At 42.6% G+C, this 26,264-nt stretch overlaps 1 protein-coding gene across 1 annotated transcript; it reads right to left on the bottom strand.

Annotated features, from left to right (window-relative positions):
* Nucleotides 1-2,514: 2,514 nt before the first annotated feature.
* Nucleotides 2,515-26,264, bottom strand: colgalt2b (collagen beta(1-O)galactosyltransferase 2b). The gene is made up of 12 exons (XM_086223528.1): nucleotides 25,996-26,264; nucleotides 11,746-11,856; nucleotides 11,517-11,634; nucleotides 10,341-10,475; nucleotides 10,056-10,260; nucleotides 8,882-9,001; nucleotides 8,513-8,586; nucleotides 8,279-8,385; nucleotides 7,772-7,904; nucleotides 6,563-6,690; nucleotides 6,276-6,482; nucleotides 2,515-3,529 (listed from the first exon to the last, which is right to left on the bottom strand). The coding sequence occupies exons 1-12, from the start codon at nucleotides 26,217-26,219 to the stop codon at nucleotides 3,256-3,258; spliced, it is 1,836 nt and encodes a 611-aa protein (XP_086079654.1). The 5' UTR covers nucleotides 26,220-26,264; the 3' UTR covers nucleotides 2,515-3,255.

The following is a 26,264-nucleotide window of genomic DNA, read 5'->3' as shown; positions in this document are numbered from 1 at the left end:
ATGTGTGGTTGGCCACCTTTAGAAATAAAAATGCAGGAGCAAACTAGTACAGCCAATTTTTTTGGGGTCGGGGGAATAGTGAATATGATGTGGTTGCAAATAAACTGTGTAAAACAGGTGCAACCGTGGTTTAAATTCTTTGAGTGTCATTTCTGGATTTTGCAATTATACATGATGTGCTTGATGTAACCTGTAAATGTCTGAGCTGCCACGATGTAGAAATCGCTGTGACAAGACATTTGACAGCACTGTTATCAGATCCGCTCTCTGGAGCCGTCTTTCAGAATATCATTGTTTGATGGAATGATTTCATTATTCATTTTTTACCTCATCACCTCAACACAGTGAATTTACTATGAATCATCAATCACTGACTGAAAAGTACAAGCTCCTATTCAAGAATGAGCGAACAACCACTTCTCCATGTGTGTCCCGGTTATATTTTTACGGTGCTCGTGTTTTGCTGTGAAGTCTGCACTTCAATAACCAGGCTGTAAACTAATAGAAGCAGCAATGGCATTCGATGTGATTTATTATAGAACTCAAACAATCATCTGTAAGTTCAAAAGTATAAAAAAAAAGAATGCTCCTGAAGGAAAAGCTTCAAACAGGAGGACATCCCATTTGAAAGGGGATGTCTGATGTTAAAATTAGATTTTGAACTCTACTGCTTCATCATCTTTCTAGTCTTTATTGTATATTTTTATTTTTATTTTTTTAAATATTTACAGTACATAGGCACACACACACACACTCACATGCACAGTGATATAGATTTATAGCACCTAGATGTTGTTTGTTGGTGGACCCCCAACTACTGTTTTGTCTGGTAACCAGTTGAACTGGCGTGTACCACTTGGTTGCCAGGTTTGTTTGAACTGGAACGATATTGAAATGTTTCAAAATAAAACTCCATGTATCAAATTCAAAAAGGGAAATCCTTCTGTGTAACCAGTTTTAAGTCAAGCCTCAATCATGAATACCACGCCTCGAGTTTCAGATCGTTACGTTTGGGAATCTTGAGTTATGTGATTTGGTTCCTCATGTTTTATATACTTCATGCTTCACGTGATCCTGGCCAGCAATTAACAATTCAAGATTGCCATAATCTGTATAAAAAAAAATATGAGGGGTACTAATCCATATGACTCAAAGGTCACTCGTTGATGAAAGTTGCCATTTGACACATGACCGGTAGATGGCAGTATAATCCAGCTAGTGTCTAAATACCTGCGCAAACAAGACTGCAAACACAGCAACTTGCAAGGGAAATGAATTTTCCACATGGCAGAAAAACTAAGCAACTGTAAAAAGAGTAAAATTAAATCAAACCAACACCAGTGTTTGAACAGTTCAAGTTGTTTTCTATATGAAGTCTCTTCCTGCGTCTCCAGTAACCTCCACCACCTCCGCCAGTTACCCCAAAGCAGACAGGAACTATAAAGCAGTGGGCAGAGGATTGTTATTCAGCAAGTGAACAGTAGGTGCCCACACACCCACTGAGGGTCTTTTATATGATCAACTGAACCCCGAATTTATTAGGAGGCTGAAGCCCCTTTAAGTTTTTATCACCATCTGCCGCAGGGGCTTTTAGAGAGGAAATGCTCCTGGAAGGCTCTCTCTAAGGTCACAGCAAGCATGTCTGTGCTTCCTGTACAACTTGATTAAACAATAATATACATTACTTAGAAAAAAAAAAAGCTCCGGTTCTAAATAATCCAAATGAAATACAAGCAACTGTACTGTAGTTCTAGGATAATAGTACCGTGAGATTAACAGCATCTGCATCAGGTTTTGGCTGCAGAGTGAGTGAGAACACAGAAACAAAGAAGTTCTTTTATTGGTTCAGCTCAACACCATTACTGAATAAAATTAGTCTGGACACAGAGAACTCCTGAATAAATGATCAAGGTTCTCCAAATATTCAACACACATCAATTCTAAAAGTTTAAAGAGGTCTGAAATAGATCAAACTCGAGAAGTGATGCTCTGAAATCCTCATTAGCAGGGCCAGCCTGCTGTGGTATAATGTACAGATGAGTATAAGGGCCAGGGATAAGCAAAAAAGTTAGTTTTAGTCTTACTTTATGTGTTGAGCATGAAGTCAAAATGTCAGTAAAGACGTAAAATGTCAAGACTGAGTCAAAATGACACGGATCTAAAAGAAAGAAAACATGTCAAGAATAAAGTTGTAACACTGAGAATAAGATTTTAGTCCAAATATTGAGAATTTAGTCAAAATGACCAGGATTAAATCCATATCCAGATTTAAGGCAGCAAGAATGAAGTCAAAATATTGAGATTGGAGTCAAAAAGTAGAGAATCAAGATGAAATGCTGAATAATAGTAATGTAACAATATCAAGAATAAACAATATTTGAAGGCCAAAATTAAATTAAAAGAAAAACCTTCCTCATCTCAATTTTTCTTACACCTGGCCCTAATACTCTTCCATAGTAAATGAGATACCTGCAATGACAGAAACACAGCCTGATAACATCCGGTACGACTCTGGTGTGTGTGTGTGTGTGTGTGTGTGTGTGTGTGTGTGTGTGTGTGTGTGTGTGTGTGTGTGTGTGTGTGTGTGTGTGTGTGTGTGTGTGTGTGTGTGTGAGAGAGAGAGACATCATCTGAAGTATTGCCACTCTTGAGCATGTCAACATTCGCTCACTCAAACACAGATACAAGGACGCTGACACACATTTTCACACATTAGAGTTCTTTACAGACTCCTCCACTCTACGTCGTCTTTATTCCTCAGCGGTCCGTTAGAAAAGCCTGTTTTTTTTTAAATAACAATATTCTCTTTAAAGAATTTCAAACTGGTTTGTGAGAATGTTTGTTTCGTGACAGCTGTCTTTGGTGTGCTGTGTGAGCTTTCTCAGGTCGTAGCCGTCTCCATGTACCCAGATGTGGCACACAAGGAATAAATAATGCTTTTGTCAAAGGCCTCGGGCCCCCGTCTCAGATTCTGATCTTCCTCCTCCTCCTCCTCCTCTTCTTCTCTTCAGTGTCTCTCGCAGACTGGAATGACATCTCAATTCCGCTTTTCATTTGGACACCAGTGTTGTGTGTGTGTGTGTGTGTGTGTGTGTGTGTGTGTGTGTGTGTGTGTGTGTGTGTGTGTGTGTGTGTGTGTGCACGCGTGTGTGAATGCATGTACAGTATCTTTGCTTGTATTTCAAGTGTCTTTTCACGTGTGTTTGTACACGGCGTAGTAAACTCGAGTCTTTCTGTCCGTGTCACAGGTCTCTATCAGAGTTCATCCCGTGAGGCGCGGGCAGCAGGGGGCGGAGAGTCTCCTGTGACGCTGTTCTGTGCGACCGGGCCAATGCGACCCTGCTGGGCAGTCTTACGGGCATGCTGCCGGTCCCAGTCTGTAGCCACGGCCTCATCGTCCCAGATAGTGGAGGTCTCAGTGTCGCTGATGTAGCCTGGTTCTCCAGTGTAGTGGGTGGGGTAGATGAGCAGTGGCTCCACGGAGAAGGCCTTCAGGTCTCGAGGCTCAAAGTGTGACATGTACTCGACACTTTGGAAGACAGGACAGAAAAAGAGATAAACAAGCTGGACAGATACTGAGAACACTGTGAGATATCTGATAATGACAGCAGCTAAGTTCATGATCAGTTAACTCTTCTCTAAAATTATTACATTTATTCAGCATCCTCATCTGTTGTAGCACATTTTGGGTTTTTTTTGTGCTAATTGAAAAAGTTATGATATTTCATTCCGTTGATCTGCTGAGGAAAACATGAAAATGTTTCAGGTGAAGCGACTTTGAACAAAAGTAATAACTACAACTGTTAAACACATCTCTATCTTTCACCTTTAATTCTTATCTAACTGAAAAAGTAACAATTATTGATTCAGTCACTGTGTCTCTTTAACTTGCCATAATGGCATAGAAGAATTCAATAATAATAATAATCAATGTTTTACTGTAAATGCTGATATTTGGGACCACTTTATTCATAAAAAACTCCAAGACTTACGACTGTTACGTCATACAGTATCATAGCATTTTCCACCCCAAACGTCTATCAAAAAGAACCAAAAACTTGAAATACTGTTTCTTAAATCATGATGCAAAACTCAAAATTGTACAGCTCTTTTTAGGACATATTCAGTTCCTGAGACAAGGTACTAAAATAAATACTATCATAAGTTAGGATAGAAATTCCCTTTCACACTGTCCTACAGCCTACTTGGACTAGCATCTAACGCTCCCATCACCACCACCACCACCACCACCACCATCATCATCATAATCATCACCATCACCACCACCATCACCACCACCACCATCATCATCATAATCATCACCATCACCATCACCATCACCATCACCATCACCACCACCATCACCATCACCATCACCATCACCATCATCATCATCATCATCATCGTCATCATCATCACCATCACCATCACCACCGTCATTGTCATCGTCACCATCACCGTCACCATCACCATCACCATCACCACCACCATCATCATCATCATCATAATCATCACCGTTAGCATCACCACCACCATCACCATCATCACCACCATCACCATCACCATCACCATCACCACCGTCATTGTCATCGTCACCGTCACCATCACCATCACCATCACCATCACCACCGTCATTGTCATCGTCACCGTCACCGTCACCATCACCATCACCATCACCATCACCACCGTCATTGTCATCGTCACCGTCACCGTCACCGTCACCATCACCATCACCATCACCACCACCATCACCATCATCATCACCATCATCATCATAATCACCACTGTCATCGTCATCGTCACCGTCACTATCACCATCACCATCATCATCATCATCATCATCATCATCATCACCATCACCATCATCATCATCATCATCATCATCATCATCATCCTGCAGTGGAGCAATAGGCTCATTTGACACGTCAGCCTGCTGAAATCACACTCCTGGAGACAGGGCTCACTGTAGAGGTCACCTTCCTGCCATCCAATCAGCTGGTTAAAGGCCAGCGGGACTGGGGGGGGGGGGGGGGGGTGTAACCCTATACCTTTTTTAGACCTCTGAGGGGGAGGCCCTCTTGGCTGTCAGTTCACAAACTTATCTTTTTTAAGATGCACAATAAATGTTACATGTTTTTATTCCCACATCTCTGTCCATATTTTCTGTAACTTTTGAACAAACTCTCACTGTTAGTACACACTGTGTGTATTTACCTAGTAATCTATACAGGGAACACTGGACACACATCCACATGTATTTATATAGTAACACACACTCGTGCAGCGTCCATCTCTACCCCACCCCCACGCTCTGGCTGCTATCAATGGGAATCCTGTCCCCTTCTCCAACCAGCAGGAAGAGCCTTGCTGGCCCACATTCCTCAAAGAGAAGGAAGGAGGGAGGGAGGAGGAAGAGTGGGTGACACAGGGAGAGCAAAAAGTAAAGGGTTTGTTGAGGAGCATGAGGGAGAGAATGATGTATAAGGAGTAAAAAAAAAAAAATTACATGATGTTAATGAAGGAAGATCCAGAACAGGTGGAAGACGGGGTTAAAGGTAAACAGTGAAGGTGGGGGAGACTGTGGGCATAGCAGCAATCCCCCCCCCCCAAAAAAAAAACTGAAAATGAGGCATTGTGTGTCCCTCAGTAAAGCTGCACCTCTGGAACAATCCATGCACTGTGTGAGAGGGAGCATGTAAGAAGACGAAGGTGGGGGTGGGGCTGCTAAAAGGAACAAGAAACACACAAGAATCAGGAAAGAGGGGAACAGAATAAAGGAGGAGATTCAAGTGGCCTGGATGGGTCAGAGATGATGACTATGGTGGACCAGGAGGACACAAGCAACAATACTACACACACAAAATAGACATGAACATGCTTGTGTGATTATTGCAGTACTCTTGCTGCCCTTTTGGGCGTCCGGGAGCTCCATCCATTTATCCGAGTTTTATGAACTGCATGCTCTTTAACGTAGCTTTTGAAACTCCGCGTCTACATGTGGATCACCTGAAGTGTTCTCCTGCTCCAGTTCAGTGCACCTGCAATCATCTATTTGTAGTCTTCAGTAAATATTTGCCTAACTATTCCCAACCCACCCTATCTAAAAGGGTCGTTGTTTCTGTGTTTGTGAACATTATGCACTAATACTTCTTTCCGCCACTGTGGTTTCCTGCTGAACACAGTAATCCTCACCCTTGTATCACATCATCCTCCTGTTATTGACAGAACATCACAATGATGTTATTATAAATGGAAGAACTGAATCAAACACTGACTTGGGGTGTTTGTTGAACATGATGGGCAGAAACTCATCGACAGGCATCATCCTTGTGAACGGCTCAGCAGCCAGCAACTTCCTGGCACCCTGCTGTGACAAAGCGTATCCCAGCGTCCAGTAAGAGTAGTCAGCCTGGACCAGGTTGTTTATGCCTTCCACTGACTGCTCCGGCTGCTGCACCTGCATACGCTTACGCCCTACGTAGCTGAAGAAAGGGCAAAATTAATGGAACTCTTGGGAAACTTGATTAATCTCAATATTCAAGGATGGAGAAGATGTTCTTACATGAGGTCCCAGTCCAGCTGGGCTTTATCTGTGTCATCCATGATGGCCTGGAGCCGCCGTTTAAACCTGGGTTCGAATCTCACGTCGTCCTCTAAAACAAGGACTTTGTGAAGCCCACGCTCCATCACCTGATGAGCAGAAAACATTGAACAGGCTTTAAACCTCTCAAACCAGCGTTCCTGCTCTTTATCCGTGTACTTCTGCCAAAGAACTAAACGTCTTAGCCTGCAACACAATATTTTATATGCTGGGCTAAACAGAGATATGTGGAGTGTAGACATCCATCCATTTTCTATACTGTTTATCCGTTATGGGTCTCGGGGGGCCTGGAGCCTATCCCAGCTGATATTGGGCGAGAGGCAAGATTCACCCTGGACGAGTCTCGAATCCATCGCAGGGCCATCAGGAGCAATTGGGGGCTCAGTATCTTGCTCAAGGACACTTTGACATGGTCACCGGGGGAAATGAAGATCGAACCAGCGACCCTTCGGTTGCGAGGCATCCACTTTTATCACACATCTAAATATACAAGACAGAGTTTCCTGAACTTTTTCTTTCCAGGGGTCTTCTTTGAAAGTCCTTGTCTTTTAATCCTGAGAACAGCCGATTTGTGTATAAATGAGCATTTATGAGCATTTTTACAGCTATTTGAGCATCACTAATAATAACTTCAGCCAGCCGTCTTGAAGAGGTACATGTTTGACAAATCCCAACTTAGTTTTATGTATGTTGTTGCTGAAAAAAATAGAAGGCCTTAAATAAATTTGAGGTGGAGTTCATGAAAATTTCATACTTTATTTGCTCTCATCCATAAAACAATATAGGCTACATGTTCAAATATAAATATTAAATTGTCTTTCTGTTTTGGTACCTAAATGTACATTTCCTGCAACTGGCTGCAGAATTTGGTGGGATTATAGTGCAAACTGTAAATGGTAGAAAACCAAAAAGCTCCTTCATGGGGCTCAAATGTGTACTGCACAGATAAATCCTTAAGCTACAGAAGAAATTCTGCACATTTTTTTTTTTGCGACCAAAATAAAATCTCCAGCGAGCCCACATCTGGGTCACTACCCAGTCTTTGGGAAAGAGGTGAGAAGGACTTGGGTGAGAAAAAATAGAATTTAAAAGCAGTTCACACAACTGCCTTATAGCCTTCTGCCAAGAGCTGGAGGAGAGTTCAACCTCAGCCTATGCTGGCCTCCTCACCTGAGTCCATATAGAGTGATGGCTGAGGAAGCAGCCAATCTCCCCTCTGGTCAGAACCCGACCTGAGTATGGGTCCTTATAGCCCGGCATCATTTCTATTCCCAGCGCCTTCAGCTGTGATGTGTTCAGAGCCCTGTGAAAAGTCGCTGTTAGTGATTTTTAAAACAGGAAGGAAAACAGAGGAAAGCGGATCCCAGTAAGTAGCAGCGATCGAGGCTGAAGATGGATTAGGACATTCTCAACAGTGGATTAAATTGACGAGGAAACGCCAACCCTCAGTTTAGGCAGGATGTTAGATACAAACCGGATACAGTTTAATATCAAGGATGAGAAAATCACTTGGAGCAACTGAAGTTCAGTAAAGTGTGAGGAGGTATTCAGGATCACGTTAGCCTTCAGAACACATCACTAAGGTCATTCAGAGCTGTGTGTGTGTGTGTGTGTGTGTGTGTGTGTGTGTGTGTGTGTGTGTGTGTGTGTGTGCGTGCGTGCGTGTGTGAGACCTACTTGCCGTCAACTGCATCTGTCAGCGTGGCGTGGAGACCCAGAGAGGCCATTGTTTTCAACATCCTGCTTCTTCTGTCCAGGCGACGTTTCAGGTTTATCAGAAAGATCTAAATATAAACCAAAAAATATGTTTACTGTTCTCTGATTTTTTTTTGTTTTTAGTATTATTTGCTGTTAGTATCACTTTCTAATTTTTAGAATGAGCAAGACAAACAGAGAACGACTGTAACTCACTTTATCGAAGCCCATCATGTCCTGCGGAGATGGTGGAACGTAGAGGTGCTCAGAGGGCTCAATACTGTGATCAACTGTTGAAGGAGCGAGAGAGAAAGGAAGCAAATCAGAGAAAGAATTTTAAAAAAAAAGAACTTCCTCTGAATTATGTTTTTTTTCAATGTGAATGACTTCAAAGCAGAGCAGAGAAAGTAAAAGAGGCCAAAGGGTAAGAGAGGAGTGTGAGGTGGGGTTTGGATAAGCAGAGATGGAGAAGAGAAACAAAGAATCCAGATGGAGGATTGAACTGACAGGAGTTGACAGGATGCAATCAGAGGTCACAGAGGTCAAGGAGGTGATGGATAGTAAAGTGTTAAAATGTGTACTCACTCAAGGCCTCGGTGATGGTGTGTATGAAACTCTCCCTCTCATCTTCCACATTCTGCTGAGCCTTGAGAGGTACGGGAAGGAACCCATAGTGTTCTTTGTTACACACATACATCTGTACGCCTGCAGGACACACACACACGCACACACACACACACACACACACACACACACACACACACACACACACACAAACAGATGTAAACTGAAACTTAGACCAGTCTTTAGATCACACTAAATGAAGATCTTTTCCATCACACTTTTTTTTTAATGAAATAGTAAAACTCAATAGCTATACTGTAACTAGGCTCTGAAACTGAGAGTCATGACATAGAGATGACGGTCTTCTGGATTAATCAACTAATTGTCAGTAATTGATTAGTAGATTTATGTAAATTGTAATATAATAAGTTTCATTTCTCCGCTCTAAGTTGACTATATTCCAAGGCTTGGGTGTTCATCCATCCATCCATTTTCTACTGCTTATCCTGTTAAGGGTCGCGGGGGGGTGGAGTCTCTCCTGGCAGCCTTCAGGTGAGAGGTGGGGTTCACCCTGGACAGATCACCAGTCCATCACAGGACCAACACGTAGAGACAGACAACCATTCACACTCACAGTCACACCTACAGTCAATTTAGAGAATCAATCAGCCTCGTCCCCTCTTGATGTCTTTGGACTGTGGAGGAAGCTGGAGTACCAGAGAGAACCCACACAGGAACAGGGAGAACATGGAGACTCCACACAGAAAGATCCCGTGGTGGAGCCGTGACTCAAACCTGGAACCTTCTTGCTGTGAGGCGACAGTGCTGACCACTGCACCACCGTGCCACCCTAGAGTTGGGTGTATTGATGGTAAATTTAATGTTTGTTTGTTTTTTTGTAAAAGGATTACAAAATCAATATGACGAGACTTTGATTGATTTGATTATACAGGATGAAATGTGGATGGATGATGTGTGTTTGTCTATTTGTTTTAGTGTTCACATTTTACTGTGTGTTGGCAGATAAATGCCACACACTCCTGTTATTTTTGCAGACTTACACACATCCAACCAGTCAAGACAAGCTCACGGATTATTTGACTCATCTGCATCAAGTAAGTGAAGCTGTCATGAGATATTTGCTGCCTCACTACAAATCTGGTGGTTTCTTGTCAGTTGAGGGTTTCAAACTGACCTGCCTGACGTGCCGAGAATGCAAACACCATGATGTCATCAAATGTCCAGCTGTAGTCTGGGTGAGGGGGGTAGAAGGCCACATCCCTGCTGGCTTCACGGCGCAAGTCTACCAGGTAGGTGCTGTGCACCATGGGAACAGGGAAGCAGCCTAGACGCTTCCACTCCCTGATTGGCTGGTAATCAGGAGTGCGCTTATAGTAACCCTGAGAGAGAGAAGGAAACATCAGGATGGGGTCGAGCTGAGTTGGGGGTCAGATTGTTTGAGGTCAAGTTCAGGCTGTACCTGAGGGGTAATGCCACACCAGAAGTTGGAGTAAAGAGACCGAGACTCCAACATAGGAGCCACCAGGGTCAAATTTTCCGCCATCAGCAGGTTCAGCACCCGGGGGTTGGTCAACAGGTTGTCACTGTCTACAAACTAGAAGGGCAGGGGTCACAAACTGAGTTATCTTGTGGTGCAGATTAAAACAAAGTTCTGCTGGGAGAGGTCTCTGTATCAGAAGCACAAGGAAAGATTTAGTTTGATGACACTGCCAAGTAGCATGGAATCATATGAATTGTCGTCTTCATCGTTAGACTGCCGTCATACTGTAGAGCTCATCAGTGAGGTCCTGGAATCGAAAGGTTGTGAAATGATGTTAGCTGCTCCTGTAGAAGCCTCAAGGTTGTAGGATATCAATATTGTTTTAAGGAAAAATTTGTTTTAACTACCATATCATGGCGAATCACGACACTACTCACCAGCCTAAAGCGTACCAATGAACATCTCTGATTGGTGGAACTTTCCTAGGAAATGTTTCTCTAATGACACTGTTGGTAAATTTGAGTGTACGAATTTTTGCAGGATTTGAGAAGAACAACAAAATGGTCAATTTGTCATGAAATGGAGTTAATTCACCCAACATTTGGTTAAAAATATAGTTTGCAATGCCTTATGGGCAGAGCAGTTTCCTAACTTTCAAGATGAAGTACATAGCTCAGTACTTTTGCCATTTATCAGTTTTCCTGTTATCTTCTTGTGCCAAATTTGATAATTATTGTCACAATTCAGCTGCTTGCTCGTCGTCATGGTTCACGATGTAAAACTCTTCACACAAGTTTGCTGAAACGTCAGTGGGGAAGTTTATTTCTGAAGACGGAGTCGCTATCTAACATTAAAACCAATGTTGCAGGAACAACTGGAGGGAGCAACGGGCCTACGAACTGCACCGCTTCCTTGTATGACAAGATGGATTCTCTCATTTGGGGTAGAGAAAGGACACTACAAAAGCAACAACAAAAGTCAAGTAATCTTTAGTCATTTTAGTGCAGAAATGTTAAAAATAAAACTTTTAATGAAGCATAATATTAGTATGACAAAGGATAATATTTATTTATTTTATTACAAAGCAATAAATCAATGCTAGCATTTTAGGAACATGCATATTTATACAAGAAAACCATATTATGAATGTTTTACCAGTATGTAGTCGGCCCATCGTTCCCTGGCAGCCTTCAGTGCCGCCTGTCTCAGTTTCAGTACATGGTTGAATCTGGAGGGGGGCCAGTGCTTGGGACCCCACTCATCTGTATAAAACCTTAAACAGAGATAAATCTTTTTGTCTTTAATTGAATAAAATCCCAGTAATAGAGTCTGAATCACTCTGATTAAATGCAAACCAATTACTCCTGTGGAAACTGTGACTCACCTGGGCTCCTCCATGGGCCTCCACTCTACGTAATGGTACACACTCTGGGCTCTTTTCAGCCATTCTCTCAGCATGGCAGTGGTGTTGTCCACATTGTGATCAGTTGCCGCCCTGGAAAAGACACCAAACAATCATAGAAGACATTCATAAAATGAAGAAGATGATTGACCTTGGCTATTTGGAACATCCTAAACTAGCAGACAGCCTGTTTAAGTGTGTAAACAAACATCCTTGGATACAAATGTGTATCTTGTCTTGTTAGGCCTAATTTCAGAGATGAGCTCCACTGGAAGTGAAGCAGAATCAAAAATGGAAAAAGTTGTGTCACCATAACCGCCATATAGAAGCTTATGAAGAAAACATTCAGGCTTCCAGTCTTGTCTAAACATTACAACAGACTATGTGTTGTACGTTCTTGTAGCCTAATGAACAACAAAACCTGAGTCAGACAGCAGACAGACATTACACTGAGAATGGTTAAAAATATTCAGACAGCAACATTCGTCTTCCTCCTGTACACCACTTTACACACCCTCATACTAGTAGGAACACAATGCCTGGGGAAACATTTTGCACAGTGGTATCGCAGCTTCTCGTTACTTTTGAGGTTTTTGTAACTGTTTCTGCATGGGGGTTTCCATTCAGACAAGACACAGTGATGCTGTACGTATTTGTCTGTTTGTGTATGTGTGTGTGTGTGAGTGAGTGTGTGTGTGTGTGTGTGTGTGTGTGTGTGTGTGAAAGAAATTAAAATCATGACAGTTCACAATCAGCTCAAAACATTTGAGGAGGGGGACAAGTTCCAATCCAATTGAAATTCCCTTTAAAATCAAAAGTCAATATAATATTAGGCAGAAGCCATACCCGAATGTGTTTACACACACACAAACACACACACACACACACGCACACACACACACACATGCGCGCGCACACACACACACTTCTTAAGATGGAGGATGGAGTTTTCCATTCCTTGCTGTAATATTCCTAGCTGTACTCTCTCCAAAGTCTCACACCCAATTTTAGACTAGCTGAACAGAGATACACACACAAACCCACATGTGTGTCACTCTCAAATTGTGACAACATAGAGACACCTGTTTTAACACACACATGCACACAGAGGTTCACATAAACAATAACTATAAAATACATTCACTGCCTCACTTTACGTGCATGTGTGGTCGGGTGAGCGTGTGTGCAAATGAGCGTATGTGTGTGTGTGTGTGTGTGTGCACGCGCTGTGTGTGTGTGTGCGCACGCGCTGTGTGTGTGTGTGTTTGTGTGTTTGCTAGGCTTTTTAGCTGTGCAACTCATGATTTATGTGTTCCACAATTGTCAGTTTCAAAAGTGTGTGCAGAGGCTTGTGAGTATGCCTGTTAAAAGAAAAAACATGTGTTTGCAAGAATGTGCATGATAATTCTGTGACCATCTATGGGAGTAATAAAAGAGGAAGCAGGCTCTTGATAATGGGTGTTTGGTGCGGTTATTTTATTGTGAAACACCTGATTTTTTAGTAATGAGTAGATGTACGCACGCATTTACATGCTTTTTCAACCACTAAAGGGAAATACATGTGTTCCTACACGCCATCCCACAATGACAGACTCACCTCCAGGCAGGGAATTAAAGTGAGAGATGATTTGAAAGGTAAAGTTATAAACAATAAACAGTAAAGGAATTTGAAATACGCAGTTTATGACAGCAAGATTGTGACTCCAAGAAATGGGAAACTCTTGATCAGTTAATTTAGCAGTGTTCCAGTTCCATTCAAGAGCTTACGATGCTTTTCTTTGCCACTGAAATTTATTGAACTTGAAACTTTATTGATCCCACGATGGGGAAACTTGTGTGTTTCACAAACTCCTTTTGACAAGACATGTCCAGGTAACCAGCCAAAGGAGAAAAAACTTGTGGCTGCATGTCTAAAGGGTGGGTGCACATAGGAATAATGATGAAGACATTTTATAACCATAGTTTTATCATAACAACATGCATCTGTTGAGGATAATATGGTTACTACAGTTACTCACGGGCTCTTGTTTTTCCCAAGCACATCATGCAAACCTGCCCCTCCCACTGTCCAGCCCCTCTGAGCACTCAGAACTTAGAGTACACTGTGTGACTTTCCATTACCAACATTACAGCTTAGCTCGCCTTATGATTTTTGGATGTGTGGAGACTTGGTGATGAATACATTAAAGCAGCATATGCACACATGGATCTGCTACAAGCTGGACTGAATTCATCCTGGCCTTCAACCGTACTGCCCTGAATCATATACTACAGCTTCCTGCTCTCACTGAGGCACATTCTTCGAGATACATCTATGTGCTCACCTTCCACAATTTCCTCAACCTTCAGACAGGATCAGCCGATGCAGCTGGACTGTACAGAGTTTGGACCTGAGTGCCAGGTGAAAGAGATTAATCAGTTCCTATTGGCCAGTGCTCACCGTCTGACCCTGAAATGACAGGTCTACAAGAATTTAGTCCATTTCTGTACGGAGAAGTAAATTAAAATAAGAGTGTAGAGGTATCACAATTATAAAAGAAATAAGTTCAATATTCTGTTTAAAGTGCATGTAATACTCTAATTCGCCCTCCCTTTCTCTCTCCTACCACATGCGGTGTCTCTCCATTGCTGTTTTGAAGTTTACAGTAAACTGCAGCCTCATTACTCTGCTGCCAGCAGCGTTTGGGTTCAGCCCCCCCCTTTTTTTGTCTTTATAATCAGCATCTGGACAGCACATGCTCCACCTACACATCCCTCCCCTCCATCTATCTATCGCCACATAGATGTCCATTTGTTCTTCACTCGTAATGTGATCTCAGGGGCCTTTCAACACCGGCCCTTAATCAGTACAAAGGTATCGTTGTCATCAACATTATTTTAGATCAATTGGAGGTCGAAACATCAGCGTTGTCTGCCGATCATAAATCTGATGGATACCTCCACCTGGCAGAATTTGTGCCAACATGATTTCACAAAAACTATGAGGCCAGCTTTCACCATAATGTGTAAGGTGATATGGCATTGGGCAGATCAGTTGAACACAAGCAAAAATGTTAGGTTGTTTTTTTTGTTTTTTGTTACATTATATTACATTTTCATTAGGTTTGAGGTTGCCTTGATGGAGATATGCGCTCTCTGAGTAGCCTCAATTTTTGAAGATATTGTACAAGTTGCACAATTGAAGTGCTGCATACCGTGAAACAGTCATAAACCTAGAAGGCTATGACAAAGATGACGACAAATTTGTTCATAATATGCTGTAATTAATGTGCTCGATAAGATTTCAGGGCATCAAATTTGCAATAAAATGTGATCACAATGTCATCTCCCACACATGTATTTGTCAGCCCATATCATCGCTCTGTCTGATGATCCCCCCTCCCCACCACACACACACACACACACACACACACACACACACACACACACACAAAAGGGTTGTCTCTTGACTGACTCGATTACGTAAACACAGGTCTGAAAGGCCCCTGCAGCCCAGTGTCAACTGACTGTTGGTTCAATGAACAATCTAATATCACTGCCAATAATAAGCGGTTGCAGCCTGTAATTGAGACACAAGAATGCTCCTTTCAGACCTGAGGAGAGATGCCTTTAAATCATAATAACTATGCTAGCGTATGTCTGTCTGTGTAATGACGTATTGACGGGTAGTTTCTCCTGTGAAGGCAGGCTGAAATTCCTCATGACTCTGAGGGTCAACAAATATTGGCCAGACTAGAAGGGTTTTACTGAAGTGTGGTATTTAGTAGTCATATTCAAAGTTAGGCAGAGATTTTCATTCTTGTTCAATATCAAAAAGATCTGATTTTGAATGTTGGCAGGAAAAGGGGCAAGAGCCCAGTATCATGAAGTAATTCCTATTCTAGTGTATTACGCTCATTGGACACCAGATTTGATGCTAACACCCATTCATTCCAATCCAGTGAAGGCTGCTCATCCAGCGCGCATGCACACACACACACACACTCACACACACAGACAGAGAGAGAGAGAGAGCGAGACACACACACACACACACACACACACACACACACACACACACACACACACACACACACACACACCAAAAATGGTCAGTTCTTCCTTCCATCTTCCACTCCTGCTCTTCTTTCACACCCTATCCCATGGCACCAAGGACCAGCTGGATTTAGCTTCACTTGTGCAGATGTCTTCAGAGATTTTATGTTACTATATGCTAATGACATACAAATGTGTCTCTATAGTCCAGTCCCTGCATGTGGACCAATTAAACTATAATACAAAAACAAGCACAGTCTTCATGAGGTAAAGCAGCTTCCATTCATTGTACTTACCCTCTTTCAGCCTTGCACATAAGAGGGGAAAACTATTACAGACCAAAATCTTACTCTAAGTCACTTACTTGTTATATGTAGGGGAATTTTGTGTGATGAAGGAATTCATCAGACAAAAGAAACAGGCTGAAGACTCAGAGATGGCATACACCAAACACTTTAATGGACGTCAATAGCAGACGTACAAGGTTTGCAGTGAGATGAGGTTGAGTCAGGTCCCCCAGAACATCTGAGTTCCAGCCCTCCAAAACAGTCATACTGGTAATGTCCAACACTACCAGTAACACCTAACTGGACCATCCGGCACAATGTGACCTTCGCGCAGCCTAAACACAGCTATGCATCAGGATAACGCTGGCGTTGTCATCTTACTATCAGTCAGTATTCTAACAATGAATTTAGGATAATAAACAAACTTATGGAAGACGCCACAGATTCACTCCAAAGCCCCAAGGTCAAGGCCCGGGGTCAGATCAGCTCTCACCCTTCCAGACAAATTATGAGGATGAGACCAAGAAAGTCAAAACAAAGACACCAGATAAAATTCCTTATCATGATAGAATTCAACTTAAACTTAGGTTTTTGTTGTTGATTAGTTTTCTGGTGGCACGGTGGTGCAGTGGTCAGCACTGTCGCCTCACAGCAAGAAGGTTCCAAGCTCGGGCACGGGATCTTTCTGTGTGAGTCTCCATGTTCTCCCTGTTCCTGTGTGGGTTCTCTCTGGTACTCCAGCTTCCTCCCACAGTCCAAAGACATCAAGAGGGGACGAGGCTGATTGATACTCTAAATTGACCGTAGGTGTGACTGTGAGTGTGAATGGTTGTCTGTCTCTATGTGTTGGTCCTGAGATGGACTGGCGACCTGTCCAGGATGAACCCAGCCTCTCGCCTGAAGGCTGCTGGGATAGGCTCCACCCCCCTGTGACCCTTAACAGGATAAGCAGTAGAAAACGGATGGATGGGTGGATTTGTTTTCTTGAAATACCAGTAGAAGGAAGTCTTAATATTTAACACCAGTTCAAAAACTGGAAAGATTTTTCAGTATAAAATATTTCCTCATTTTTGCTACCTCCGTCCAAGTAATGTTTCATACGGAAAACACTTTTTCCTTGCGGCTCTACCTGCCAGTTTCTGTGAGGCTTTCCTCCTCTGTTGAATTTATTTTTTTGTTCTTAATATTAGTCAGAGATAACCCAGCTAACTTGGAGGCAGCAGGGTCATGTTTCAGGGCTAATAAATTATTTGATATTTGATCAGTGCAATTGTTGATATGGCTCCTGTATTTCCAACCAGACATTACTGACACTTCATTTCATATTCATGTCATCATAGCCACAATGAAGAGTGATTAGTTCTATCCTTGATTCACTTTAATCTCATCTTATCTCAACTCTATTGTTACTGTGCTGCCAGGCTCTGGAATGATGCTGGAAACAAGTGAGCACGGGGCATGTAAGTAAGAATTCACAGCTCGGAGCCAAGTTCACTATTTCCACTCCCATGCAGAGAGAAACCTCTAAAACTGCTCTGGGACTGGAAAGTCAATTCTATTGTTTATTGTCTTTGATTGAACAGATATGTTGGGATACTGAGAGCATTTTCCCATGAATCCTCTCATGCTACAGGGCAGAGGGGATAAGGCTCGACTGTTGGCAGGTATATCTGCAGCTACACAAACGGTTGCAGTGGTGCAGTCACAACTGTGTTCAGCAAATTGACGCTGAGCCACAAACTTAATTCCTGGTAACACCTCATTATCAGTTTCATTTTTTCCACAGATTCTCTACAGCTACCTCAGCTATATAATTGTAATATAAGACAAATGTGACTGGAGTTCAGCTCAGTTCAGTCAGCGCCAGCCACAGGCCTAAAACCTGTGCCTCAGATATCAGGCATATCCTGCGTGGATGAGACTCGCTCTCTCTACTTGTCGTTGCATCACTCCATCAGAGCGCTGGCTTAAGTTCTCTCAGCAGGGTTGCAAGAAACCACTGCCAGATGTGTTCTGACTGATTTTACTTGAACCCATCTGAGAAGCAGCTCATCTAGTTGCAAATTAAAAACTTTTACATCTCATATTCTGCACAAAGTCACATGTGAGGATGTTCATCTTTTATCGGGATTTTTAAGGCAAACTGTTTGAGTCCAAAAAGATGACGCGAACATCCCTCTGCTTCAGAGACTTTACGTCATCTTGAAATGGTTACTGTGGATTTCTAGAGTTTCGAGCAAATACCTGAGCATACGGATTGCCTCAAGCCAACGACGGGCTGTATGGGAATTTAACTGCACAGGTGACACTGATTGAGATTCAGATAATCGTGCTCCTCTGCACAGGATGCTCTGGTTTGCTGTTGGCCTCATGGTGGAACTAGAAGTGAATGGAAAATGGAGACCGAGCCAGAGGAGCACAGCTGTGTGTACACATGTGTAATCAGACACACATACATATACCCATCTAACACACAGACATGTAACAGGAGATACCTGCACATTCATAATTAAGGAAGTGAAATGGAGATAATTAAACACACTCAGAAGAGAGTTCCAACACTGATGTCAGAGGCACTGACTCTCGGCCAGAGCAGATGCTGATAATCACTTACAAAAGCTCCCAATATACACTCTTAGCTACCCCATCCTGGCAAAAGCTATCGTATGACAGAACCAGAAACAATTCATGGGAACTAGACCTGAGTAACACACACCTGGCAGAAGGGAAACCCAGAACAACTTCCCTAAATCCCAAAACATTCCTCAAAAAATCACTTCTGGATTTAAAAGCTACACAAGCAAAGGAAAACAGCAAACTGAGGAATGCTCAACAAAGATTTCTGACAGCCAGAAAATCCAACTTTGTTCATTATTTGAGACTCAGTCGGACCAGTAAATGTCTTTCAATTAGCAAATATTACCTTTTCCCTCAAAACTTAGTCGCTAATTTTAGCTTGGTATGATACAATATTCAGGGCTGCTGACTCTCAAGTAGTGATATGACACACGGATTCTTTGTCGTGCAGTGAAAAACAACAAAATAGCTGCTGAAAATAACATTGTGGTGAAAAAGTGGGACAGATTGACAAAAAAAACAGTGAACAGCAAAATGTGTGATAATAGGTTAGAACTGAGTAAATGAAGTAAATATTGGTTGAAACAAAGTAAATGCAGGTTCCACTTGAAGCAAATATTGTTAGATTGAGTAAATGAGTTTATTTAGATTATAAAATGAGTAAATTAAATAACTAAAAACCATGAATGAAATCAAAAAGTTAACATGAGGAAACGGTGTAAAGTTTAAAAGAAGAGCAAGTGGAGTAAGTATTTGTCAAAGTGAAGGAATAACAAATCTGAAGAAAATAAGTGCTAAACATAAAATAAATCTGGGTTAAAACAGAGTGAAGAAATTCACCTGGTTTTGAAATTGAGGAATTATAGGTTTTAAAAACGTAAACATGAATCTGACAGAAATGGTTTGGTGCTTGGAGGTGAAACTCGAGACTTATTCCATCACTTGCTCATGAGTTTCTTGTCATGGTGTCTTGTGTTTAATGTCTGTCTGTCAAATGGAATGTTAAAATAACACAACTACTCAGTAAATTGCAGCCAACACAACATAACATTGGTATATAGGGAGCGTAGTGGGAATGCAGATAGTAAGATGGACTGTGTTAAACATGTCTCCAACTCTAAAAACCTATCTGGTTGTGTGTGTGTGTGTGTGTGTCAGAATCACGTCGCCTCACAGTAGTAGTGCCCTGTATCTCATAAAAGCCTGTGTGAAATGTCAGGCCTGAAACATGAATCTGTTTTTAATGAAGTTCTACCAAAAATAATTCTAAAGCAGAAAAAAGCTCTCTGAGACCAGACTGGACTTCCACTGTTCATGGTCTACTCATCTTTGTCTTTCCACCCCGTCTAACACACCATGAAATGAAATGTGTCTAACAGACTTGTGGGAACTGAAAGAAGAAACGATTTCAAACAGTTTCTCGTAATAATATCGCCCAGCTGCCTGGAGACGGCTGGGTGGCACAGCGAGCGACACTTGAGCACAGTTTAGTTTGGACCCTTTAAAAGGGGACCCCCGGCCTCAAGCTTATAGGGGGACGTTTAATAGAAATTTGCATAAAGGGAATCATGATCTCTGTCCGAGGTGCTGATCCTGCGACCCCCTTGGTGCTGGACAGTCTGACTGGTTGGTCAGGATTCCTGCTAAACCGTGATTCGTGATCCATTGTTCAGTTCTGTGCAGTTGTGACATTGTTGGTTTTCATTTCTGAACACATGCAGGCTGTGTTGCAAAAGAGCAAGACATCATATTCACTTTAAGACACTGTACCCTTTTTTAGTTCTCTTTGATTTTACTGGTAATGCAATAAGGATTGCAATAATTGGTTCATGACATTCAGATGTCTGCTCTCGTCTCGGCTCCAATCACATCTGAAGTCATTCATTTCTGAGGAGAGCTGCAATCGTGGTGCCTGTTCTGCTCTCCTACGGTGGAAACAACTGCTTCCTGTTTGCTTTCTACCGGGATCGGCTCTTAAACTGTGTGATATCACAGCCCTTGCTCGTAAAACACCTCTGCAAATGATGCTGTCAGTGATGAAAGAACAAATGTACACTTTGATCAGTCCATGTAAAAAACAAACACTCTCTACTCAGCGAAGCTCGAACATTCAGACACAAGAAGAAAAACAAAAAAATTTTCAGGGGACTGTAAAGAATGTATTTCACTCATGTCACGTTATGTCATCGTACGTGGGGTAAATCATTTCCACAAATGCTTGAGTAGAGTAAGATATGATATTTAGTTATCTCACATAAATCTCCCACTTGCAATTACAGAGACCCTGTCCGTGTTTGACAGGGTGACAGCAAGTAAGACACGTCCATCACTGCGGCCGTCAGCACGTATTGGCAGCATGTATGGTCGTAGAACCTTTCCATCCTTTGCATTGTGTCTGAATACGCAATGCAATACTTTGAAGCATGTAGTTCTATAAACAAGAATCTAAGCAGCAGGCCAGAATTAAAGAAAAGCCTGCAGGGGAAAGCTGATGACTGCAGCGCTCTGCCATACTCCTTCTTCACGGTTGACCAGCCCTCAAATCACCATCCCCAGGCCAGCACCTGGGAAAGCACTTCACGCCGTCAAGATTACTGACATCAATGAGGAGCAAAATAAAAGCAGGTGGGTCGTCAAGTCTAAGTCAGGACAAAAGCACAGTTCACCGGTCATGAAATCCTCTTTATCAAGCTGCTTACTAACAAGTGGGCCAACTGTGAACTGGAACAATGTCTGAATATAACCTTTCATTCATGTGGAGCCCAGTTAGTCTGATGCAGTTAGCTGATGAGAGTGTTTACTCCATATTTCTGTCTCGTGTGTGAGTGTAGTGTGTGAGGGTGCTCATAGAGACACAGAGTAGAAACACACTGATATACCTCAGAGAGTGTGCGCTATAATGATGGTATCACAAGTCCTGAAGGAGTCCACAGCTGCTAGTTTTTAGTATTTCTGATTCTAATACCAGGACTTAGCTTATACTTACATTCATGTATTGTCTAACGAACAAGTGTATATACTTCTAAACCTGTACGAATGTGATTTAAGGCCATCATTATTGCATGACCTGGCTTATAAAGCACTTTTTTTTCTTTCTTTTTTTTACCAAAAATTGTTTTTGCCTTTCAAATACTCACAAATATGCATCTTAAGTTTACTAAGAAGTTTTTCCTTCCTGTATGACTTCTGTGCGACTCCAGGATGCAGAAAGAGCCAGGAACATATATTTAGCTTGAAGCTGACGGCGCCCCATACCCAACAACCGCTAACAACAGCAAAACTGTCCAAAAATGTCCATTTACAAACTCTTAAGTGCACATCCATGTCTTCTTTATTCAGCAAGTTTGGTACAAACACTTTGGTTTGCGTAACAAAAAAAACTATAACGGATTAAAAAAAACCACGTGCCTACCGACACATGTCGAAACAGCCATCGAACATGACTTTCTGTGCGACCTGAAAGGTAGCAGGTACTTCTTAGCACAACTTCAGTTATGCTTGATGCAGATGTTCTATTTTCCAGCAGTGCCATGTCCTGAAAAATGCAAAGCTTTTTGGCACATTGAGGCTCCTTTGGCGGTTTTCCTTTCTGCCTCCGCTGTAGCTTGCTGTTGCCATCTCTAAGTAATGGATAATGAGAGACTACTTGTTGAGATTCACTGATATCACAAACTATGCACCCCGCAAGCCTGCAGCCCCACACCCCCTATTGGTGGCCGGGGCATCACCTGACACTCCTCATATGACAAGCCGCGACGCTGCTTCCAGGTCAGCGCTGGTTCACAGTATTGCCAAGCACGACCAGCTGGCGCATTGAGTCAAACCAATTCACTGGCATTCATCCACGGAGTGTTTGTGTGTTATACTCCGATAAACAGCAATGGTTGTCTAAGGACTGCGAAAGAGCTAAAAGAACATTGTCCTTGATCTCTTAAGTCTGAATCAAGGAGTGTTTGCTTGCTGTTGCCCTGACAGACTCATTGAACTGTACCGTATGGATGAAAGAACTGTATACATTAGCTTCACTGTAGCACCATGCTTGCGGTTCACTGTAGTTTTGTTAAGAGAAACAGCAACATAACAAACCAGAGGAGGATAGAAGAATTGCTCAGACTACAGTCTGTGGGAATGAGGATTAGCAAACCTTCTCAGTGCCCTGTGGGTAATTTCTCAACACTCCTGAACACCTCTCTCCACCCAACCATCCCCCTCTTTCTCTAATTCCCTGCATTCTTTCATTCTTTAACAGTAGTGTGAGAGTCTTTGCCACTTCTCTGTCAAATCTCGGCCCATTTGTCAAAAAAAATCTTCTGAAGGCCGATTTTACTGAGCAGGCTGGCGGATCAGTGCGGGTCACCCTGGTAACTTCTTCATCCAACGTTTGATTATACCACATGGCTGAGTCATTAAGTCTAATGAAAAAGACTTATAATATGATGAGAGCCATGCAACCACGTGGGTTTTCTGCTTCACTCAATACTTTCTCATTTATGAGTTTGTTTCGAGTGAACTGTCTGGAATGAATTTATAAATGTTTCAGTGATAAATCTGATTCCGTATGATCTTCTCCACCATAATGCGTACGGAATGTCTCACCACCAGAGAGGTACTTCAGCTTTTGGAAGTGCTAAACATCCTCCATCTCTTCATTTATCTTTATGTTTCAGCTGTAATTAGGTCTCATTCATCCGCTTTTCACACAATAGCAAAGCACCTACACAAACATCTCGTTCTCCAGTGGGAGGAGAACTAGCAGGTGGGAGGGGAACTAGAGGTGAAATGGGAGCAGGGGTGAATACCGATGTGTCTCCATCCTCTGTCACCACCCTAATATTAAACCTAATCATCCACATCCTTTTTCTCTACTCCTCCTAGCTCTGTCTCCTTTGGATTGCATGTTTGAAACAAGGAAGCAGTCCTCTGTGCGACTGCAGACAGGAACCCATGTGTAGAACATCCTTAAGTGGAGCTTCACATCTAGTCCAGAAAACTGCAGAACTATCCTTGGTTGCTAATCTTGGGTTTAAGGAACCCTGGAGGGTGCACATGGTTACAACAGCGAGTAGGCCAAAGAAATCTGGAGGATCCTCCTAAAGCATGAGGTTTAACTCAAGTTCAGCTGGAGACACTCATATCATGTCCATAATGCTTTTAAACACCCCCTCAGTCAGAAAACCTGAAGTCTCTATTTTACACGCAATATTTGGACTTCGAACTGCAGTTGACTCACTTCATGCAGTACGTTTCTACTCTATGAGACTGTATTAAAGACAGTAAAATATATGTACATACTGCAGTGAGAGTTGCATCACAGTTTGTGTGGTTATTGTGCATGAGTCATGTCAATAAAACTATTCATTCTCAAAACCATGTCACCACATGCAGCCCATTAAGTATTTTATGTTGAGCAAAATATCCCATGCAACATTATAGTTGTTTTTAAATGATTCCCATTTATAAATGTCTCTCTTTGATGTTGATTTATAGGAAGCGCTCTGGATCCTCACTACACAGTGTAATTAAATCATATTATCATAATCATTCAACGACCTCTCGTTAGAATGATTTTAAGTCTTCATGACGATGATCCTGTTGGAACCGGGCTGCCTGGAACCATTTCCAGACTGATCTGCAGCTTCTAGAGCTGATTCCAATTAGAGCCTTTAAAAACATAATGAAGGGTGGGTGTGGTGAGAGATTCTATTCAAGCTGGTATTTGCGTTGCTTCATAACCAAAAGTGTTTTATCTCGTCTGTTCCTTTCTTCTCCAGTGAGTCACTTTGTTTGCCACTGTAAATACATAGTGTGACAGCCATATGTATTTTAATGTCTTTTGGTACCCCCTGCTGCTGCTGCTGCTGCTGCCAGGGCTCCTCGCTATCTCGATGGGACTACCTGGTTAAATAAAATACAATTAATTCCAAAGAGCTGTTTCAGAGGAGGCGAGGGGAATGATTATCAAAAAACCTCATGTAAAACAGCCTCCGTGTGTGTGATTTGGTTACAGATGGTTAAGAGAGACTGTAGTTTTAGAGGAATTTTACTGTTTTTCCTACTTACCAGGAATTAGAAACTAATAAATGGCTAAGGACAGGCTGTTTTTATGTATTTGGTGTACTCTGAAGTCACATAAAACAGTAATGTTAGGCCAGCTTGGCTGAATAGCTGGTTGTGATAAAATAACGTAAAAATGATCCTATGTAAGCACCCCGAATATAAACTTGAATAATTAAGGAGGAGTAAGTTGGGTGCCAACCCAGATTTGTCTGTCTCAAACTTTGAAAAACCCTGCTTTAGACAAGAATGAAGAAAAAGACTGCAAGAATAAAAGCATCCTGTTGGAGGTTTGTGGTGTTACTGCAGGGCAGCAATTCCTGTGTGTGTGAATCAGCTTGGCCTCCTCCTGACACATTTCTCTGTTATTGGCAAGTGTCTGTTACAACAAACATACTTGTGTGACATATAAGACTGATCTGCTGAAAATATACACCCATTCTTTTGAGTTGTACTATCTTCATGGGGAAGGTGAAGACACTGATGTGACCAATCTTCTGTCAGAAAGAGCTTTTGTTTAGGACCCGGAATTAGAAAACGTCCCTCTGCAAACAAAAGCCACGTATTTAGCAGGCTTGGAAACAACAAAAGAATGCCAGTTGAGGTACTGAAGGGTCTCTGGGCAACGGAGGCTGGGGATCCACTAAAGTAGATCGTCTGACATTCTTCACATCTTATCTGACAATCAAATCCACTGAAATCACTGAATTCAACAACATCATGCAGACCAAACAACCGCGCGCCCAGACACAGATTTTACGCATGATTTCCCAAAACTCCCACCCCCCCTTCTCTCTCTCCCCCTCTCCCTCCTCCCTCCCGCTGTCAAACTAGCTCAATGTCTCCTTTCATGCCTTCACCTGCAGGCTCCCTCTTTGATATCTGTATATCATCCCGAACAGACTACAGGACCCTACCTAGCGTGCGGCCTCTCTCATACCTGCCTGCCCTGCTGTTTTAAAGCCCGTTTCCGCTGGTTGGTGCTGAATCAGACCGTCATTATGGCTCAAACAGAACCCCAACATGCACAGAAGCTCTTTCATCTTCTCGCACCAACACACAGTGTGCAATTTGGATGCCGACAGACACGCGAGGTAAGTGGATCGTAAAAACGTAGCCAGCCGCCGCTGACAATGTGTTATTATAGTAAACGCGCTCACACGCTGCTTTTCATTGCAACACGCTCCACAGGTTGCCCTGGACACTTGTGATTGGAGAGATGGGTACAACTCAGACCACTTGCTGAAGTTGCGTCCCAGTCAGGTCGTGCGTCTCTCACCAGATAGCTATGCGCTCCTTCGGGTACTCCAGCCTGTCGATGCAGCCCAGGTAGTGCGGCAGGCTGTGCGCTGCGTTGCGAGCCACAATGGCGATCATAACCTTCGGCTTCAGCAGGGACGATTCGGTCTTGATCGGCTCCTGCACCAGCGTCACCAGCTCCGACACCCCGCCAGGCACTAGCGCGGCCAGCAGCGCCGACAACACGGCCCAGAGCTCCCGCATTGTCACCTCCAGATCCTGTTGTGACTCTGCCGACCTGAGACGGAG

Source organism: Aulostomus chinensis, chromosome 14 (genome assembly GCF_037954235.1).
Source record: "Aulostomus chinensis isolate RoL2024-O1b breed Wild chromosome 14, RoL_Achi_v1.0, whole genome shotgun sequence".
NCBI lineage: Eukaryota > Metazoa > Chordata > Actinopteri > Syngnathiformes > Aulostomidae > Aulostomus > Aulostomus chinensis.
The sequence above is the reverse complement of the archived record's forward strand: the minus strand, read 5'-3'. Positions and strand labels throughout refer to the sequence as shown.

Excerpts from the sequence above, each read along its gene's own strand:
- colgalt2b (XM_086223528.1), bottom strand. The coding sequence starts at position 26,219 with ATGCGGGAGCTCTGGGCCGTGTTGTCGGCGCTGCTGGCCGCGCTAGTG. Across the intron at positions 8,386-8,512 it reads ACATGATGGGCTTCGATAAA|ATCTTTCTGATAAACCTGAA; the intron begins GTGAGTTACAGT and ends GTTTATATTTAG. Across the intron at positions 6,691-7,771 it reads ATCACTCTATATGGACTCAG|GTGATGGAGCGTGGGCTTCA; the intron begins GTGAGGAGGCCA and ends TCTGCTCATCAG.